At 41.8% G+C, this 22,350-nt stretch overlaps 1 protein-coding gene across 5 annotated transcripts in view; it reads right to left on the reverse strand.

The window, feature by feature from the left end:
• RARB (retinoic acid receptor beta) overlaps positions 1 to 22,350 on the reverse strand; it is a 337,858-nt gene that overhangs the window by 32,783 nt on the left and 282,725 nt on the right. For all 5 annotated transcript variants that reach the window (XM_064444254.1, XM_064444253.1, XM_064444255.1 and 2 more), the window contains one exon: positions 14,994 to 15,135. In XM_064444254.1, coding sequence (XP_064300324.1) covers positions 14,994 to 15,135 — 142 coding nt within the window. The remainder of the gene's footprint in view (positions 1 to 14,993; positions 15,136 to 22,350) is intronic.

Genomic DNA, 22,350 nt, shown 5'->3' on the forward strand with positions numbered 1-22,350 from the left:
ATTTTAACATGTTTTTTACTTCCTCTCCCTTTCCACAAGCTGAGCAATCGGAATAAACAGTCTGCAAATTTGTTGTTGGGGTGGGGTACTTTTTTTTTCTTTTTAAGATTACATCGTCCTTTTTTCACAAACTGTAACCTAAGGAGAAAGAAAGGAGTGAGGTCAGGGGACTTCTTTTTCTTTCCATCCACAGGATTTTGGGAAGGCCAAACTGAGCCAGCCAGCAGGCTCTAGGAGTGCCGAGCTGGCAACGTCACTGGATTCCCATAAAAGCCCTTCTGAAGCTGGCGGCTGACACAGCTAAACAAGTTTATTCACTTTCAACTTTAGCATTTCACTGCCTACCCTGAAATGCTACACTGGCGAGCTGAGGCACCTGAAATGCCTCTGCTTCCCAGGTTTTTTCTTTGGGCAGGACGTCCCTTTCCACCCGTGCATGGCATGACTCGCTGCTAAACCCCAGCGGGCCTTAACATGCAGCAGTCAAAGCCCCTGCTCGTGCCCAGATTGCAGCAGGCTTTAACGTGACTCTTCAAAGCAAAAAGTACCTGGGAGACAAAGGCTGTTGCTTGTGTGTTTAATAAATACTGCTCCATCCATAATTCACGTGCAGAAATACTGCTTTTCATCTATTAATGGAGGCTCTCCGGACATCTGTACTCCTGCTTTATGTAGCGGCAGAAGCATCATGGCATTACAGGGTCGAATTCCCTTAACACACCTGCAGCAACCTCAGCTGTTTCAGCACTCACGTTATGACATGAATCACTCCACAAGCCTGCACCTAATTATCAGATTGTCTTTTTTGATATATTTTATCTTTTATGTACAATGCCAAAGAAGTTCTTTAAAATATGTTCCAACTACTTTCATTTACAAAACAAAAAAAATCGCTTTCTTGTCTGGGACTTAAGTTCTGAAATAGCAGGAGTAAGTGGACCAGATTATTTAAAAAACAAGGCATGCTAGTAACTACAGGACTGGATAAAGAGCTTAATTCTGCCAGACAGGGTCAAGCAATATCAAATCCTGATTTCTCCGTAAGATCTTTTAAATATCCCCAGTAAAGCCGGCACATAACCTTTTTACATTAAGCTTTTTCACAGTACACCAGACCAGCCTCATATAGTGATCACACAAGGAGTAAAGCAGACAGACACTTGTTTCCAGGAAACATCAAGATACTAAAAAAAGCAGCCTTTTTATTGTTGATTTGAAATCAAAGTGATTACTGAGGCCTCTGCAACTTCCAGTGCAAGACTTACTGCACACAAGGGAGTTCGAGAAGGCAAACAGGCAGCAGGTCATCAGAGAGTTAACTCAATAAAATAATAATTTCTACTTGGATAAACTGACCTAGTTTTCCCAGACTTCTCTCTGAAAACAAAGGATGCAACTTGGACGTGAGCTGACGTCTGAAAGGGAAGCCAAGGGCTGGGCAAGGAGTCTGAATTCAACACGCAGCTGATCCTGAACTAAATGAGGGTGGTGGTCCCCAGCTGACATTACAAATGACTACCCAGCATAGGATTAACTGGCATTACTAGTGGTTTCTAACCCCATCTTACCTCATTGATGCTGATGACAAATCTTTCGTGCCCTTCAACAGTGTGGGATGAGCCCTGAACTCATCATACACAGGTTCATTACCTCCTTCCAGGTAGGATGGTCTCCTCCAAGACGGGGGCAAGTGTCTGATGCAAGACACAGAGAAGGCTTTTTATGAGGTCCTCAGGATATTGTTCCTGGGCTAAAACCCCCATGGGAAGCACTGGCTTAAGACTTGGGATTTCCAAAAGCAGAACTTTATTCAGCTCCTGAAAGAGCCGATGAACATCCACCTCCCCAGACAGCTGCAGGACTGCCCCAGAGCCCCAGGCTGTGTGGCAGAAACAATGCAGGCAAGTCTGCCAGTACCTCGGATGCACACTGTGGAGGACAGGAACCGATAAGGATTCTTGCCACCCCCCCTCATAACTGGTGCCGAGATTTTGCAAATCTGACCACAACATGATGCTGACAATTCTGCATTTTGGGATTCAACCCAGTGTTATTTTTCAGCAAAGCTCTGTTGTGCTGGAACACCTTCAACCAGCTCAAGTTAAACAATTTGCCCAGAGAAAATGTTCAATGAAGGGTAAAAATAAAAGTATGCACAGAAAGAAGCCTGACTCCCCCTCATTTCTAATCCATCGCACAGCATTAGAGATTAAATACTCATTAAAAATATATATAATAAACTGTTAGGACAGGATATCTAGTGATTCCTCTTAATTGCCTTATTCTTCCCACACTCTGGTTTCTAGGGAATATTTTTACATGTTCCTCCTCCATTACTGCAAGGCCCATTTACCATAGGGTTATCTCCCCACCTTGTCTGCCCAGCCCAGAAAGAAGATCCCAAAATTCATGGGGCTTAATACTGTATACCTTGTGGGAGGCAGCTGATGTGTCTGTATGGTTTTATATATGTTCACGCCTTGGCATGCTTAAATTCTAGTAAGAAAAGTGTTCCTAATAAACATGTGAAATAGCTGTAACTGAACTAGAAAAACGACAGGGAAAGTTGCCAAGAAAAGGCTTTGACTCTTTTTAAGACAAGTAGGATTTAAGTCTTCTGCAGAATTAAGGGAATAAAAGATTTCTGCTTATTCTCTTCCCTTGCTGTGTGCTTTTCACTTTGTTATAGGAGAGGGTTGAATATAAGGGGGTTTCTTAATGATTACTATCCTCTTGCTTTTATTTGTTCTCTTTTTTATTATTTGCACTCCTTTTCAATTTAAAATTATTTTCTGGATGTTCTGATTTAGTAGCAGTGTTCACCTGAAGCGGCATCCAAAGAGGGGAAAAAAGCGAAGTACGCATTGAGGTTCTCTTCCAAATTACAGAAAGGGGCAAATCGAGCACCCTTCTTGCACAAAAATACTGCCAAAGGCTATTATGAACTAACAGTTCTCTGTGTCACTTGTTACAGGGATCTGGACCATATGGGTTTGATCCCTGAGCTCCTCAATGGGAACACCAGATGGCGTGGCACTGTACAATGTGGACTACGAGACCAAACACACACTGAGCTCTGGACTTCCACACCCATCTTCATGATACATCTAATTTGAAACACAAGAGCCTTGGCTTGCTCCCTGCCCAACAGAGGCAGACCAATATTGTCAGAGCAACTCAAGCTTCACTAAATCTAATACTCCATTTTCCAGTATCAACAATTCTTCTGTATCAGAAAAAAACCACCTTGATGAAATTTCAGAGGTGACACCTTTTTGAGTAGCTCTTCCCCATTGCCTCTCTACTAGAATCAAAACAAACCATGTCATGGGTCACCTAGAAGAAGCACTATGACAAGAAAAACAGGGGGAAGACAAAGACACAAGTCTTTGTGTGCAAGGAGCAGCTCACAGAGCTACGGTTCAGTCAGGGATGCTGAACACCCAAGGTGCAGCAGCTCATCACATAAGGACATTCACAGAATCACAGAATGGTAGGGGTTGGAAGGGATCTCTCGAGATCATCTGGTCCAAGGCCCCTGCTTGAGCAGGCACACCTACAGCAGGGGGCACAGGAATGCATCCAAGTGGGTTTTGAATGTCTCCAGGGAAGGAGACTCCACAACCTCTCTGGGCAGCCTGTTCCACTGCTCTGTCACCCTCACAGGAAAGAAGTTTTTTCTCATGTTTAGCTGGAAAATTTACTTACTGCTGATTGTTCTTCCTGGGCTGATGCCTCCTCTACTGATGCCTCTAGGTTACAAAATGGCTGAAGCTTGTGCAATGCCATTTTCAGTCTTCTTGAGATATAGAAAAAACTCTCATGCATTAGCTAAAATAAACACCTTTTACTTAATTTTTAAACAATAAAAAATAAATTTCAATCTTTACTCTGCTACTGGGACATCCTCTAAAAGTACACACATACGAAAGCAAGTAAAAGTACTATGTTTTGTAAGAGCACATGTAACTTGTGGGTTCTCTGAAATGTAATACAACTCTCCCTAAACTCCTGCAATTCCTGGCAATTTCCATTTTTTCTACCTCTCTTATATTGTGTTACTATTTCCATAATGCAAACTGTAATCAGCTAGTTGGGAGTTAAAATAAAAACAAGGAAACCAGAACTTTTTTCAGGACAGATGGGGAAAAGCAAAGGATTTGCAGCAGCATCCACTGCACCAGGGCTGACTGACAGCGGGAAACCTAATGATGGAAATAGGAGGAGACAGAGCAGGTGAAAACGGTGTCTCTGGATCGACTGGTGAGTCAAGGAAGGATGACCTCTTCTGTTCCTTCAACCGCGCAGTGATCCCTTCACCAAAACTATCTGTTGCTGCCAAGGGAATAAAGCACATCTCTGTGCCAGAAAGGCAGTAACCTGGCACCCCTGAGCCATTTGATGAATTGCACGTGTGCCCGCTGCTAAAGGAGAGGGTGCAGCGATGCCTGCAGTGTTTTTAGAAAGTTTTCCCTTATCTTCCAGTATCATTCCATTTAGTAATTCTGTTTGTGATGTTTTAATCCACCCTCACTGCTACATTTTCCTATTTAATTTAATGCTTTCTTTTCAGGCTCTCAAGTTTTTATGGTAAGAGTTTCCCAGGTTTAAATACACTGAGTTTTGCCTCCAAGATGACACTGACGGTGGAATACTGACCTACTTAACACGGGAAAAAACAATCCCAAATGCAAAATGCGCAATGCTATCTGCCAGTAATCCTTCTTCCCCCAAGTTTAAAGATGAAAAATGTTTAAAACTATAATGTGTTGAAAATGATACAAATGTAATACGCTGTGTTGTTCTGTCATTTTAAATGGTTTGTAAAGTCCTCCCTCAGAGGATTGGACTTAAATCATTCATTAACTTGAAGCCGATTGCTTTATCCTGGAAAGAGGGAAGAATATGGATTTCTCAGATGTAACCCAATTTCCTAACAGAAACAAAACCAACCTGATGAAATTCAGTTACCAAAACCAGCTATCATACCCCAAGCAGAAATGTAAATAAATTAATTACAAAATGTGCTCCTTCAGCAAAATCTAACTTTATGGGGAGTTTTAAAATTTACATTTCATTTGCTTGAAAGAAGAAAGAATGAAAGACAGACAGAAAGAAAGAAAGACAGAAAGAAAAGTAGGTCAGTGTGTTTCCTCAGCATGTTTTTCTGATTCCATTAAAACTGTCTGTTAGATGACTAACCATGTCTGTAATCCAACCAAAAGGATGTTTGCTTTCTGTTGCACTTTTTGGCAGGGGAAAGGAAGAATTCCACTTAGCTTTTAACTCTGAAATTCAGGTAAATGTCTCCAACAGTCAGATTATTTCCTCACATTTACTTACCAGATCAATTTATATTGACAATAAGCAATTGTAAGTTATGGGTGCACGGCACTGAGAAACAATCCCACAGCTGATTAAATGCCTACCAGCCACAGGTACTGCCTGTAGGGCTTTAAGCTACAACTTGTTGAAGTCAGTTTTCAGAGCTGTTGTCTGATTGACAGACTTTTCATAAGACCTAGAAGTAAAAATTTAAGAGCTTTCAGAAACATGGAAGCATGTGATCAAGTACTGGAGTAAGGTGAGATGGGGCAAAACCATTTCTGTTCACTTCAGGCCAAAGGAAATTAAAAATCCCAACACCTTATGATCTTTCTTTTTCCTTTCATAGTATTAGCAGCTGAGTGTTATTTAAGTTAGGATACAAAAGGGTGTTATTTCTACTGCTTGTATGCCATCTAACTTTAAAATATCCTGTACGCTTTCCACGTGAGCACTGAAGAACTGGAGATTAACTGTTCTGATGTATTTTAAATTGAGCATGTGATACCGAGTCAAACTAAAAACAAATCAAGGCTATTTTTAGAGCACAGTCCTAGGGCCAGCATCCCAGCAGGAGGAGCTGCAACGTGTCAGCTGGCTTATCACAGGCACGGCAATGGAAAACTCCCTCTGCTATAAGAATTCATACAGCAGATGAAAGCAAGCTTTGGAGGCTGACAGCAGCAGAGGGAAATCCATGGCCTCTTCTACTTATGTAGAGATCTTCCTAAACCGTCTTTGAGAGATTACTGGTTTCCAAGCGCCTGCTTTCTATCTTCCACACCATCAGCACAGGAGTTGCTCTCCACAGAAAGGCCAACATGTGCTTTGTTTCTTTGCCTTCTGCAGAGGCACCTATCCTATGCAAGACCATCTCCAGTAAAGCAATCACCAAGAAAACGAAGAAGTAAGTTTGCAAATATAAACCATCAGAAAGATGCACGCATTCTCACATATGTTTCTTCTAAGTGGAAGGACCAAATACGTGTCTCCTCTGATCCAAAAATCCTTCAGGCATATTTGGGTTGCTGCAGTTCAGACTTCCCAGAACTCTTGGGAACAATTTACTGTGTTTCTCATGAACCTTGGCTACTGTAGATAACATTTTCAGGTTGGCCTGACAACCAAATAAGCCATGTTTAGCTTCAAGGCTCAGGACACTGGCACTTTGCTCATTCCCAGACTGATATTTATCTCATTGACATTTCTCCATCCTTCAGATTCAACATCTCAAAATAAAAAAAAAGCTTTCCAAGGGAGAAAAAAGATAGCAGAGAAACCACAAGGTGCCAGTAGAGAAAGCACAACCTGCATGGCACAATGGCAATTAGGAGAAAGAGATGCATCCAAGATGCCCTGCGCCCCTGAACAAGAAAATGATCTGAATGAGGAATACGAAGCAGTGAACTGAGTGCATAAAGGAAGAATGGCAGCTCTAAAACAAAGCTTTTGAGGTCATGGGATTGGGGTCTCAGCAGTTATGTCTGCATGACCAAGCAAGCGTGGCCTCAGCCCTGTGTTTCGGAGCGCACGAACCGGGCAGGGACAGGCTACCTCCAGATTTCCCATCTGCTCTTACAGCAGCATCGCCCAGCACAGCACAAGGCAGAAAAGATAACCCAGGGTTTTGCCTGCCGTGGAAACAGTTGGGATACTAAACTCAAGAAGAGGCAAAGGCTACCTTCAGCGGCAACAGGAATGCATAGAGCCAGCGTCTTTATATGTACAGTCCAGAATAATGCTATAACTCCCCCATGCACGCCCCAAAACCAAAGCGGGGGACAAGAAATAACAGAAAAAGGCCACAGAAACAATCAGATCCATGTCAAGAAGTGGCTTTGTAAGAAACGTCTGCCCTGAGCACCTTTTACTGGCAAACTGATTGAAGAAAGCATGTGCTGATCCTCAAAAAAACCCAAAGGTTTGAAATGTGTGAAATGAAAAAAAGGGCAGTTCCACCTTGTGTCAGTGTCACTAACTGTCCTCATGGAAGAGCTGGATGTCTGGAGGAGGTGGCACATGGCTGGACTGCCACGGAAACCTGAGCTGTACCATCAACAGAGGGGCATTAGCCACTCCATGGGGTCTGATGAAACGTGGCCCCTTAAAATATGAAAGGGTTCAATCAAGTCTGAGAACTCTGCTAAAGCCACTGAACAGTAACACACACTTCTTTGGAGTGAGCTGAAGATGTAAGTAGAAATTAGACTGTATGCATGTTATACTCTTTTCACTGGCTCTAGTTATCTCTGAGTTTCACATATATTGAAAGAAAAGTTACTCAAACAAGGACTCTGTGCCATTCAGCTGAATTTCTTCCACAGGACAAGATCAAGAGGCATTCAGAAAGTCCACTAATATCTAATCGACATTTTTCCCTTTCTTAAAGCACATCTCTTTCAGAGCATGGTTGGGTACCGCAGTACAAATGATTAGCATAGTAACTTTAAAGTGTCACAACTTCAATAAAACACCTTGTTAAGCAAAAATGTAAGAAAGGCACACATTTACAGTCGCCGAGGACTAGGATTGATGGATGCAGACAAAGGCTGCAGAGAGCACACGAGCCCTGGTAACTTCTGGCAGGATCCGTGTTGTCATAGAGACAGCAGAGAGCGATGAAAAGTTCACCACGGTAGCTATACCTTAGTGAATAAGTCTTAATGTAACTTCCAGCTGAGGACATGTAATCAATCTCTGTATGAGCTTATTGAAGGAATTCCCTTTATGCTTACTCAGTCCTCAAGAGCCCAAAATGAGGGAAAAGGTTTTTTAAAAAAAATATATATATATTTTACTACTTTTAAAGACAAGCCAAGGCCTAGCGCTTTTTTTTTTTTTTTTGGGGGGGTGGGGGTGGGGGTGGCGAGGTATAACTGTTTCTTTTGAAAAAGAAATTATCTAAAACATTAAAAACTTGATAAAGACATTCAGTTTAAAAAATGCAAACCCAAAAACCAAGGAAAGTGCAATTCTAGGGCAGCCTGCCAAGATTGGCCATATGCAACAGTGTCTCCCCCTTTCCCCAGACACTTCCTCCATAGAGGTGGCCGCAGCTCTTGCATCTCTCTGCTGCTCTTCTCCCATCGTGTCCAGTCACCTTGTTCCCTTTTATGCTGCCAAACACAGTACTTTCCCTGCTCTCTCTTCCCTCTCCGTGCATTTCTCCCAGCATCTCCCGCCCCAGTGGCATTCGACCCCTGGTTTATCTTCCCGCAGGGCAGCAGCACCCCCTGACCCTGCCCGGGTCCCTGCTCTGGGCTCAGTCCCACCACTTGGGAGGTACAGGACGCTGGAGCAAACAACAGGCAGAGCAGAAACGGTGCCAGAGGTTGTTTATTGGCTGGGGTCTTAAATTCTTCGCTTACACAATTAAGGGTTTTCTACGCAAGAAAGGGGGGGGGTGGAATTTGCACCACTAGCCTGTTACGGTTTAAAGTTACAGCTATTTGCATAATGCCTAAAAGGCAATGAAGAGAAGAAAAAGTGAACCTTAGGATGCTATTCATACTTTTCCCTAACATTTTAGGATATAAAGATCAGACTAATTACCAAACAGTCTTGAGTTGAGTAGGGTTCACTAATCACGCTCTGCTTGAGGAATTAGGAGAGAATTTACTTAGCCGCATCATGAAAGGTGCCAATAAATTGTTCAGCTGGAGAGTTAACATAATAAAAAAAAAAATCATTTTTTATGTTATTTTCTTTAGCAGTTTATTAATTGCTGCCCGAAATACTTTTCTGAAACACAACGAGCTGCAAATGAATTCATGGGCTATTAATCTGCTGTACATGGCACTGGAGGGAAAGCTCATTAGGTGAGTTGATGCAATTACTGCTATTACATAACCATCTTCACAGAACATAGAGTAAATTATGAATAATAACGTTCAATCTAAGTTGGTCCTTTAAACATTAAAGCTGGCAAGTGAAAGCTATGCAAAACCAGAGGGAAAGGCTGAAACACAAAGGAGGCAGACCCCAAAAGGAGAAAAGAAATGCAGACCTGCTTCTTTGAAGACACCAAACCAACGCGAAAAGCAAGAGATGTTTGTTTAACCATGGGAAACAATGCGCAACAAGTAGAACCCAGTTATCTACAAGAGATTTTTAATTGTATATAAATAATTTTCAGCCACCCAGCATAACAAAGTGTGCATTATGTCTGGCAGAGGACAGACTGACACTAGAGCACCATGGTTTTCATAGCAGGAAGACACTTCACGTCGGCTTTGCTCTCATCTTAAAAAAAATATCACCAATGACAGAGTTTTGGCATTAACTTTTAGAAGTTCCCATTTTCTCACCCTGAAAAAATAGATACAATTCCTATCTGATCAGCAACTGGGAAAAAAAAACCAACCCAATTCAACCTTAATGAACAAAATGAAAAAGCTGTGATCTGTATGGCTTGGGCATGGTTTCCCCACTATCTATAAATTCATATTGCTAATTTCATTGGTGTTTTCAGAGTTTACATCTATCACCTTCAAAGCACTTACAATACAAGGTCTCCAAGCCCCTGCAGAAAGACTCATCATTTTTACCGCTCCAGATAGGAAAGCTAGTCTAATCAGCTTGTAGAGTTTAGAGACAGGAATTAGTCCCAGAACAGAATTTAGGGTTTTGTGATTTCCACTCTGATATTTAGCTTGTGCCTCTCGAGAAAGCAAGGCAAGTCAGCAGGCGAGGCAACTACACCAGAATTTTTGAAGAAGCCCCCAGCCACTGTGTGGTAGTTAGGCATCTAGTTAAAAATCTAGCCCGTAGCAAAGCAGAAACAATTCTTAAATCCAGTGCTTTCTGCTGGCTAAAAAGAATAAAAACCCAGTTCAGTTCTGAGTAAAAGCATCTAAACAAAGATTTCATGCATTCTAATAAATTCACTTTAAAATTACACCAGTGGAATCTGCATGAACTTCTCAAATGCAACTACACAGGCTAGCCCTCCATTTAGCCACTCATTGGAGATGGAATCGTGCTTCACTAAGGAGTCTGAAAGAAAATGAAACAGAAATATAAAATAAAAAATACAAACATGACAATTCGTCAAGCTTATGTTTCCTGGTTGCCAGTTTAAACCAGAATTAAAATAAGTAAATCAATTCATTCCATTGTTCAGTAGCAGAATGTAATCATATGTTCCGAGAAGCATGAACATTTAAATATTGTAAGACTTTGAAGTCTGTGACAAAGAGTAACAGACGTTTCTGTGCAAGTTTGAAAAAAACCCCAAATACGGAGCACAAAAACTGGATTCTCTCCACTTCATGGTAATTCCCCTGCATTCCCTCCCTTCCTCCTTCTCTCCCTCCAGAGAGGTTAATTGTAAGCAGATTTACAATTCTGAACATTGCTTCAGTGCACTGAAGCAATCTGGAACAATAATTCTGTGCCTTTATAAACATAATTTTGCTCTATTAGAGCTCACTGCAAATGAGCTTTATGCCAGTACAGAGGGCTTCTCTGCATCACACCCCAGTACATGGGCTGAGTGTGTGTCTGAGGCGGACCCCAAAGATCATCAAGCACAGTGACAGACCTTGCAGGCTGCAGATTTTATGAAAGAGGATGGAAGTGGAAGAGCTGCTGTGCTAAGCTGAGTAGTTGTGGCAGAAGGAAGCTCCATTTTCTTCCCCCTTGTACCCTGCAATAAATCCAGTTTAGGTTTTCTATAAGGGCAGCCTTCACCTTACAAAGCGTATGTTCCAGCACCCTGCTTGAAAGAGTCCATTATTGTTCAAGAGTTTTGCCCAGCTTCCCGCGTGCTCCCTTAATTGCGGGAGGCAGCATCGTACATGTGACCCCTCGCCAGCTCCTGAGGACCGAGGTCCATGCATCCAGGCAACAGTGTCCTTCTTGCTGACACCTGGGGTCAGGCCAAGGATGGTGCTTCAACATCAGCTTAGAGATCACGTAATAGAAGGGCAAAGGTTAGTTTCCTAAGGCTCTCTATCACATAATGAGCCACTGTCAGCCTTAGTAGCCTTCTCACTTCAGGAGCAGTAACAATAGAAAAAAAAGAATCCTGTGTGATCACCATTTGTCTCTATGTGTTAATTAAAAAATTAACAGGCTGGAAGGGTAAGAAGGGTAGAAATGGTTTGGAGAGGGGATCAGCACCTCAGCTGCACCTACACGACCCTGAGCACCCATGCATGAGCTGATGCGGGACAGACACACAATAAACCCAAAATCTGATGCACTGCTGGTGGAAGGGCTGGCTCCGGGCTGTTACACTGAGAGCTGCAGCTCAGGCTGCAGAGACACAAGCTCAGGAGTTTCTGAAGGAGGGGGATCTGATGAAAGACTGCAGGGCTTTATTTCAAGCTGTGTTTTGCCCTGTCGCAGGATGATAAGACAGCCATCGCTAAGTCGTTTCCCCTCACACCCTTTGTCTCGTCTATTTGGAGCACAAACTTTTTGCAACAGTGACCCACAATGAAAGACAGTCCCTACACTAGTGGGATCCAGTTTCAGCGGGTCCTGCAGATATTATCACAAGGTAAATAGCTCCACTCCTGCCCTGGAGGCAGTCTTGTTATTGACCTCTCTTGATCAGATTGGGGACTAACATGGGGTTAAAGATAACTTTTTTCCCCTATGCAAAGAAAACAGCCTATAAAGAAATGCAAATTTGGTGCATTCCTTCATCATCTCACTTCAATCTCTAAAGCAAAGATAAAAGCAGAGACGAAATCCTCAGTGCCTCTTCTCTTCCAAAACACAGGTACCTCCATTCTTAAAACCTTACTTATCACACTGCTGGGCAGCCAGTTCTCATCTCTGATATTTGTGTGTGACGCTCATTAAGCTCAAAAGGAGTCACATATGCAAGCACTTTTGCATGCCCTTTAAAGGCAGAACAAATAAACACAAGACTGTAGCGTTTAAGCACAGATTATTCTGTATATTGAAATTCTGCATTTACTCCTCCTTAGCTCCTGGCAACAGGCCTTGGGGTTCCTATTTGCAGCTGCCCGCCACGATTACTTTCCCCATTTGGGACTGGTTTGAGGGTTGTAGGCTTGTTTCCCTATGAGATTTCTCTGATACTTTTTCCTGTCCTTTGTTCATGGCTTTCACGTTACAGGGTCACAGAACTGTAAGAAGACAGAAAACCAAAATGTGAATAAGATACTTGGGGAAAAGAAAAACCTCTATCTGCTATGAAAAAGCCCACTGACAAATGTGCCTTTGTTTACATACACTTCTAAAGAAATAGAGTTGAAACCGAGAGACAGGTATGAAAGAAGGTCAGATAAGAAAATAGTTTTTTCAAATCTCTTAAGAGGTAGAAATCTCCTGTTTATGAAGGGATAATACGGAATCACTTCAGACTTAGTTCTTAAACCCAGAAGACAAGACACGCTACATTCAAAATGATGACATTTAAAACAATTTCTCTATTCCTTTGCAAATGCCTTCTACAGAAATGCTGCCAGAGGACATCCCTCACTTCTCCCCAGTATCCTCTGTTCCCCCTCCAGCCTGCTATCCCCCTTTCAGTGCCTGTAGTGGTTTGAGATAAAGGCAACTGCCGAAGGGCGATTTCACTCAGTTCACCCAAGGAAATAGGCAGAGCAAAACCTTAATTGTTGCTGGCAAAGCTCCAGCTACCCTATGGGAGAAAACAAACCATCACCTAAAAGGCAGTAAGTCTTTATACTTTACCCTAAGTAACTTTGGTTAACATGTTAGAAATACAGCTGATATTTCCAAAACTTACTCTGATGTGACGTTACAGCATTTAATAAGATTAGTACTTTGCGTCAGCAATAAAATCCTTAACAGTTCATGACCAACAAGCTCTCAGTTGAGAAAAGTGTTTTGTCTTCTCTTCCAAACTGCATCATACTGTTTTTATCAAGGAAAAAAGCTTCATGTGCAGATATATATGCGGTCAAATACCTATCAATAAAATCCTCCTCGTTCAACTTTACGTCTCTGTGCATCTGTATATTTAGCCTACTTTCTCCTTTACTCCCGTCATGGTCTCCACTCCAGTACAGCTGTATCAAAGTATAGATAAGTGCACTTCAGGCACACAAGAAAACTAGAAAACCCAACAAGGACAGTGAAATCATGGAAATCCTAAGACCTCCTAGCTCCCCCAGTTGCTTGAAACTTGACGTTGGCCCTTTTCAATAACCACAATTTCAAATTACTTGAGAAAGAGTTGGACATACTGCAAAGTGGTCCTGAAGATTTATCCGGTTCTTTCTCCCCTCCTCAACACTTTTCCTCTGAGAGGAGAGGAAGGAGAGAGCGGGAGGGAACAAAAGGGATGTAATCAGGAGGGACCAGTGTGACTTTGGGACCTCTTCAGCTCCTGCCCAAGTATGGAGAAGGGAACTACTGGGAAGTCCCATGCAATTCAGGAAGGAGAAACACAGACGATGAGAACTGATTTAAATCAAAGTTCAGCCATTAAATGTCTCACCAGTGTTAATTGTTTTTTTCCTCTGGTCTTAAAGTCTCTCTAAGGAACTCCTGTGGGTGAGTTAAAGTAAAGAAGGGGTGTTGGGCAATTTTTTTTCCTCTCTTATGCACACACTGCAAATTTCTGTGGTGTTTATTATTGGAATTGACCTACTGAAATCAGGAACATCACTGACAGAGGTAAAAACCCTCAACAATCAAACAAATCACTACACCAAAGACTTTTTTGTTACTGCAATCACTCCAATCAAAAATGAGAAGGTTGCAGAAGCATTACCCCATAGGGATTTGAGAACAGCATTTTTAGCTAAATCTTCATGCTTGACAGGAATATCAATAAACTGGAAAAAGAGAAAAATCACAGATTTCTACCTAAACATTTTTAAATTATAATTTAAACGGCAAACCAGACATTTCTAAAAAAGAAGGAAGAGGAAAATCCTTTGGGTTTTTTCTGCACTTGGCAGCGTTTGCACATAGTCAGGCTTACTGGCTTTGCAGGTTTAGAAGAGGATTTGCCCGCTTGTTTCACCTTTCAAAGAGGATCCAACCGGTAAGAATAGAAGACTCAAGGCCATTGTACCATCAGCTTTGTAAAATGGCACCAACTGGCGCTACCACCAACAGGCGCTACCACCAACAGAAGGACCTCTGGCACAAGCACCTGCGCTGGCAGGGGCAAGAAGGAGCAAGGCTGAAGCAGGCTGCTGACTGCTGCACAAGACCCAGCGGGAAGCCCGTGTGAAATGGTATCCTGGGTTGTCACCAAGCCCAGCAAAGCCATGAGTTGGTCTGCAGGGCAGGAGGAGGACTGAAACAGAGTTGAAGAAGCCAGCGCTGCTGTTCTTGTGCCCTTGCCCCAAGAAGCCATTTCTGGAGCAGATGGGAGATAATCCCATCTTAAAGCAAGTAGCTGTGAGTTTGTTCTTTTAGAAAACCTGGTGAAATTACCCACTCGGGATTTCTCACACCCACACAGGGTGGCCACCCCACACAGGCAGTGTGTTGCACTGAAGTTCTTAACTGACAGCATTTAGGCTGCAGTTAAGGACTCAGAAGTTTGTAAAGTACAGGTCTAAAGTTGTGGACAAAATTCATGCTCCTTTCTCTGCATATGAATACAGATAGTGGCTTCAATCACTAATTGCATAATATTTTTCTCCCTTGGGCCTGTCACATATACATAGGATCTAACAAACAATAAACTGTTTTTGAAGACAACTTACATTCTTTGGACATTCCCACTTCAAAGCACTTCTGTAGTCTGCAGTACTGGCAGCGATTTCTGGTAACTTTATTGATAACACAGTTTTTATCTCTGTGACATGTGTAAACCATGTTCTTCTGGATACTCCTGCGGAAAAAGCCCTGAAATCAAGAAAAAAAGAAATCAAATAAACTTTCGAGTTTCCCATAACCCTTAGAGACAGGCACTAGCATTGCTTTAAAATAACAAAACAAACTCAAAGTTATGGCTGGAGTATGGCATCTTTAAAGATTCAGTTGTCTTATAATTTAGTATTGTTTCTTGCAACATAAGACTCATCTCTTAAATAAAAACTAAATAAATAGTGCAACCTAAGGCCAAAATAAACAAAACCAGAACTAGTAACAGCATTCAGGAAATTAAGTCCTAGATTTTACAAATAAAAATGGTTTGGGCTTATGGATGTACTAATGAGTTGGGTAAACAACAGACTTCCTAACAGATCCACTTGGAAGTCAAACACTCATCCAGCAACGAACAGCCTCTCTCAGCCTAAAGGTCCCATCTATTTTTGTTACTGCAGAGATTCTCTAGTTCGAAGGCTGCACGTAAAAAGAGAAATAATTTGAAACCCAGGTCTCTTAGCTGCTGGAACTCCTACATCAATTAATGAGACTTCTGCAGGTGGAAGAGTTCCAGCATCAGGTTACTGAGTTGTGAACTTGTAAGGCTTGCCAATTACAGCATTTTTTTCTTATTCAGATACAGCTGTGAAAATAATCAAGTAATTACAATGATCTTGAACAGAAATTAAAGAGAACTAGAGGTCTGGTTTGTACTTAAGGAACACCATTTGACTGGATTCCTCCTTCAGCATGTAAAAGAGAGAAGGACAGCCATAAATGGCAAGGTTGGCTGGCACGGAACAGAGGCATAAAAGAAGTTAATTTCTTTATATGCACTACAAACCAAGCTTTAGATAATATCATATAATAATGAAGAAAAAAAAGAGAGCATTTCTTTAAGCATTTTAGAGCTCAACCCACAGATATTCAGCAAAAGTATTTCTGCAACAGACATTTGGAAATTTGACAGCACTATTTTAACCTTCTCACTCAGATTTTGAAAATTGTTTCAGCAAGCACCAGGGTCAAATTTCAGTCACCATCACAGCATAATGGAAGAATAGTTAGCATTTCAATATTCGTTGGGGAGCTTGAGAGGTTAAAACTCTCCAACTAGCCACATGTTTACACCCTACAGGGATGCGGTAAACTTGATGCCGCAGACGATAGCTCTGTGCCCACAATGCATTTGTCTAAAGATGCAATCATGGAAAGCTATAAAATTGGCTCTTCTAGAATCACCCATTGAGACACGTGAGTAGTTCAAAAGCCAAACCCCCTGTCGTTCGGAGTTAACTGGGAGAGTTTCTGGCCATACGATCAGGGAGTGGTAGGGCAGGCACAGTCAGTAAGGGCTGGTCATAAATTCCTTGCACACCCAACATGCTATAGATGCTAATGTTATGAAAATACCTCAGATTCACTCAGAACTGAAAAATGCCTCCTTAATCACGTAACCCCTGGCAATAGTTTTTTGCAGCTTTTGCACAGGCAAGCCTCATCCTGAGGTTAGCTCCTCTGATTTAGAAGATACTTAATACTACCATCAAAGAGGTGAATAAAAACTCTTCACCTCTTTCTTCTCCTTAAGCTACTGGACACAGAAGAAGAATTTAAAGCTAATTGTTTAGGCAAGTAAAACCTTTTAAGGTATTGATAACACCATTATTTTATATTCCATGCTTTTGATCATTAACACTGCTTGAATCTTTGCAATGGAAAGTATGGCAAGCATGTGTACATTTGTTTACTTACCAAGAAGAAAATTTATGGTAATACTCGCTTACCGCTTTCTTGCTTTGATATTCCCCTAATTGCAATGCCCAGCTCTGCGATAATTGCTGAGGATGCTAACTAGAACTGTGAGAAGGCTACGGCGTCTATTTTGGTTTAATTCAACAGACAGAAAGTGTGAGCTGTGCTGCTTCAAGAGTCTCTATACAGCTTATTCGGTCACCACTTTTTAGCTGGAAAGAGATAGGGGAAGCCAAGACTAGTAGCTTCCCCTGCAGCCACCCTGACTTAATCTAGTGCTGCATGTAAATCAACACCCATGGTCATCGATGGAGTAACTCACCTACCATCAGCCTCATAGTGCAAGAAACAAAATGGCCCAAATGATAAAAAATGAGCCCCTCGTGTAGCAACTGTCTCACCATGCTGAACAACTAGAGCAATTAAAAAGAAAATAGCCCCAAAGCCTCCTCTTTGCCTGCACATGCTTTGGGGCAGAGGCTGCTGTGCATCCATGCTCAAGAGACTTCTGGTTTACTGACACAGGCACTACTTGAAACGAAATATGAGCTTCAAAAGTGTCACCTAATACAGAGAAAAGAGGAAACTGTCTCCTCCAAATACACCTGTACTTCACCAAAATATAACCAGTAGCTAGTGGTGCCAAGTGACTGATGAGTTCTGATATTTAGATGCAGCTTCTGCATCCTTTTAACCTAGGCTTTAATTACAGCCCATCAGGAAGGAAAGCAGAGGAGGCTGTCTCAGTCCTTACTGTATGAAGTTGACCACACGGCCCAACAGAAAAAGGTGATCTGACTTCTGCAGACATCAAGTATAAACCATTCACGAACTGATTACTAACACAAAAGGCTTAAGAAGAACAAACTCAGAAAAAGCAGATCTCCAGGTCAAAATGAAGATAGTTTCTTCAACAGCCTAACCTCCCCTGGCAATGTCCTACACAGAGTGAAAGATGCAGATGAGGATATTAATTGTGGAAGCTTAGACTGTTGTTTTACAAATTACTTTTTAACACCCGTATTTAATTTTCTTCCTGGAGTTACTCATGAAACAGAAAGAAAAAATGAACTTATTTCCGTAAAATATTCAGGTGAAAAAAAGATATAACATGGTACTGCTCAAAAAGGACCTGTTTCTTAACAGCATGTTAGGGCCCACTCCCTAAGCACTCTTCCCTAAGACAACACTGGTATACTATTTCTACTAAGATTTGTGGCAAGCTCATTTTAAAACCTCAGCAATACATCACTGAAAAGATTCAATGTTTAAAATTTCCTCTGGACAGGCACTAGGAAAAACTAACATATTATAAATATTATTTAATTTCTTTGCATACAAGCCCCAAACCAAAGCCATCATATGGGGAGTGACAGGATCTCAAGCACTGGTGAGTGAGGAGCACTTGCTGGGTGCTGGGGCTCAGTTTTCCCAGCCACCTCCATGAGCCTGGTGCCATGCAGCCGCAAGTTCTGGGTGGCACTGCAAACAGGGTCATGCCCAGAAACACTTCCCGAATCTGACGCTGGGCTAAAAAAACCAAACAGTGTCCTGTCTATCCCTCTGCGGGGGGTTGCACATCACCAGCAGTTCTGCAGCGAGAGAAAACCCTGCAGGACACAGGAACAGGCAGAGCAGGAGCTTGCTGCCCAGTTAAACAGAAAAGCACATTTAAACCATTTCAAGGCTGGATGCCAGATAGCACAGATATAATACTCTGGCCTGTTCACTAGAAACAGCAAAGTTAGAAGCAGGCCCAGGTTCTCCTCCAAGTGCTTTCTGTCAAATGACTTCCATCTGATCTCACAACCCCAACAGTGTCTTCAAAACCCAAGAAAATCCGAATACAACCTAACTTTAAGAAGTTGTCAGAAACTTCAGAGATGGCAAGCCCCCCCTGCTTATAAATTAATCGACTTGGAGCGCCTACTAGCTCTTGGAAAACAAGCTACCGCTTACTGTAACACATTCCCCTCGAAAGGAATCTGGCTGAATATTTACATGAGCAATTTTTTATGCAAATATTTTAGCATCCTGTCCAAATTAACACCCTGTGACGGGAGAGGAGACGCGTGTGCCAAAAACAAGCACAAATGATTCTTTCTTTGTAATTTAAAATGCCTCATGAATATAAAAAGAAAAAACATTCTGTGAGACATAAAGCATTACTGTTATACATAATTGTTTTCGATAGCACCTACAAAGTACTTGAATTTAAAGTACAGGAAGCTACTGAAGACGTATAAGGAACAGTGATTTGCTCTAATATTCCTTTTATCCACAATTTTTGAAAGGAACACAGATCTTGTGTTTTTATTTTAGCAAAGACAAACAAAGCTTTGCAGAAATCACACTTATGAATTAATTCCGTCATGAGCTGCTTTTATTGGCATCCTCTGCACAAAGCATTTCGGACAAACGTTTCAATTTTTAATCTCATCTCTTCTGCCACACTCCTCCCAGGCCCACCAATCTTGTTATCTTAATGGATGACAGATAGAGTATCACTCTGACCATGCCACATTAGGCGTCCTCATTTACCGAGTGCAAGGAAAAAATGCTGAGTATAAATTATTCAGAAATCTATTGTATCAGCGTGTGTTCTCTGAGCATCCACCACTGGCAGAGCAGACAGATTATTTTTCACTTTTAATTGTGTTGATACCTTATCTGCTGCACTGAAAGCAGAGAGTGATACGTGAAACCATATGTATTAAGCAGCAAATAAACCCAGTTTTCTAGATCTATTGCTTAGAACTAAATAACCTATTTAGTCAATCTAACTTCAACACAATGCCAAAAAACTCAACCTCATCCCACTCACCACTTACTTTTGTAGTATTTGCCTGGTAGTGTGTCAAAATTAGAGATCTCAATACAGAGCAGCGATGCCTACAGAGAATATTAACTATTTCAGTAATATTTTGACTGCCATAATGCCACTGGTTATCTGAATACAAGGGAGGTCATTAAGGATGAGCTCTCAAGATACTGTTAAGTGTTTATGCTTATGAAGTCTTACAGAATTATTAGCATGAACTGCTACCCTTACATATCTGATAGGGAATCTATACAGCTCCTTCACTGTCCAGTTGATTTTGGCAAGTCAGATGATTTAAGAGCTCAACTTATGCACACCGCATGAAGAGATTGATGATTTGATCTCTAAAAGGTCTTAAAAATATTTTGCCAGCATAGGGTATGCCAAATCTTATTTGCAGATGTAGTGGGCTTACAAGTTGAAAACTTGCACTGCAAGCCAGGGACAGGGTAATCAGCAGAGAAGGGCTATTGCAAGCGCAATCTGGTTGAACAGCCTGCTCGGTTCATCTGGTTCAGCTTTGATTACCCCCCAAATACAGGCAGCCAGCTATGACTCCTGCAGATTGAGAGGCCATTCTTTGGTAAATTTGCAAAATAAGCTTCTGAGTGAAGTGTATTGCTACTTTATCGTAAAAGAAACAAAGGAGTAGGAAGGACTTTTCTATGTTACAGTTTATTAGTCATTTATAAACTCTGACTGACTGAGCTCTGAAGGGAAAGATAAAAACCAGTAGCAACGGAAAAGAAAATCTAGCCCACAACACACCTCTGCCGTTAGCTTTATTCCGAAACAGGACCTGTACAAATATGTACTTTTTTAATAGAACAACTCTCTGTTTGTGATGCATAGCCTCTTTTCAATCTACTTATTTTAGTCACCCAAGTTACCTTCTGTCCTTGCTAACCCTGCAAAATGTATGTAAGGCAAGGTAAAGGCCCATTCCTGCTCTCCTTGGAGCCCCAACAGAGACATTTAAGGTCTCTCTCAGTGATGAGAACTGCACAAAACTACTTTGCTCTGTGTGCACAGAATTGCCCAGGTACGTTCATCAACTGAATGGGGTTTGCAGAATTTTTATTACAGGTGGCAGCAGGTAAGGAACAAAAAACCCCTTACTCACAAAGTCCTGGTAGGATCAGCAGTCAGATTAGGGCAGAGAGACATAATTTTTAGTTGTGAACCAGGAATATTTGCTCTGAAAGGCTTTGATAACATGCAACAGCACAACTGGAGTTGCATACAAAGGCTTATAAAAGACCTAAAGCCCCAGCATATGCTGTTAAGGGATTCCGTATAGGACAAAAACCACTGTAAAATGGCTGCAGCCAGAACACAAGACCCCACAAGTAAAGAAAGCTGCCAAAGCAGCTATCTAAAAGGAAGCTAAAATGAGCATATTCCCAGTTGCACAGCACTTTTCCGGGATGTCTGCACTGTCTATCACGCTTTGGAAGTCACAGCTTGCAGAATAAACAAATTAATTGTCTGACATTGTTGCTGGAAACCACCGCCAGCACAAAATGGAAGCAGCTACAACAATAAGTAGAGGAAGGCTCACTGCCGGAAGCAGGGAAATTGCGCTGATGATGTATGTCAGGGCAGGACAGGCAGATCTTTGCAAAAACAAATTAATAAACTTTTTAAAATGTCAATAGCTTGTAGCAAGCACCTAGAGATGCCAGGCGCTCGGCAGGAGAGGGGCCATGTACAAGCCCGCCCTGGGAAATGCTCCAGGTTTGTTCACTGTTGCTGTTATTCCTAGCAGAAACTCCCTGCTCGCCATCCACACTTCATTTTGTCTAGCCATTTATTCTACAGATGAAGAGTTGTCCCATAACCTTCCATGGCCAAAGAAAACCAAATTTGCTATTGAAACCAAGGTGGTTTGTTTGTTTCTTTGTTTTTCCTGTTTTCTTGCTTTTTTAAAAATTGACAGAACTCAAAACACTTCATAAAAATAAGCAGGTATTATCCCACATCTCTCATACAGGAATACAGACCTGTGGACCTTAGAGCAACCCACTAAGGGGAAAAAAAGACCTATTCTCTTTTCATTATTTTTACACAAATGGAAAAGCTTGAGGTTTCTGGGTTTTCTCATTTCTTAAAAAAAGAAAAAGGCCCAGAGGGCAGGGAGAGGTTGATGAAGAAGGTGTCACCCCTCCCTAAGCTACCAAAATGGAGACACTCATCCACAACTGCAAGAAATTCTCCAGCAAAGACAGGGCAGGCCACACTTGATAAATCCTAATAGTTACTAAGGTGAAAAAAGGCTTGAGGGGCTCAGAGGGGAAAACAAAAAAGCAGCCAACCCAGTTTCAACAACAGAGCTTGAAGGATTCATGGGGCTACTAATGCCAATTAGCTGTTAGCCACTGGTGAGGCTGGAAGCAAACCCCATTTTTCATGGTGCCCCTTCTGATTTCACAAACCTTAGCCTAAAATTAAAAACATGTCCCGAAGTGTCAAAACCTTGATTTTTTTTTTTTCTTTTCCCTGAGAGTTTAAACCACCACCTCTGGCCAGCTGGCAGAGAGGCAGCTGCCGATGAAACAGGGGAGTTGCCTTCATTCAGCTGCAAATCTGCAGCAACCGGATTTCTCCAGCAAGGGTACCACAGCATCCCTAAGACTACGCATGGATTTCTCCACAATTTCGATTTTCACTGAACT

This window comes from Phalacrocorax carbo, chromosome 2 (assembly GCF_963921805.1).
Source record: "Phalacrocorax carbo chromosome 2, bPhaCar2.1, whole genome shotgun sequence".
Classification (NCBI taxonomy): domain Eukaryota; kingdom Metazoa; phylum Chordata; class Aves; order Suliformes; family Phalacrocoracidae; genus Phalacrocorax; species Phalacrocorax carbo.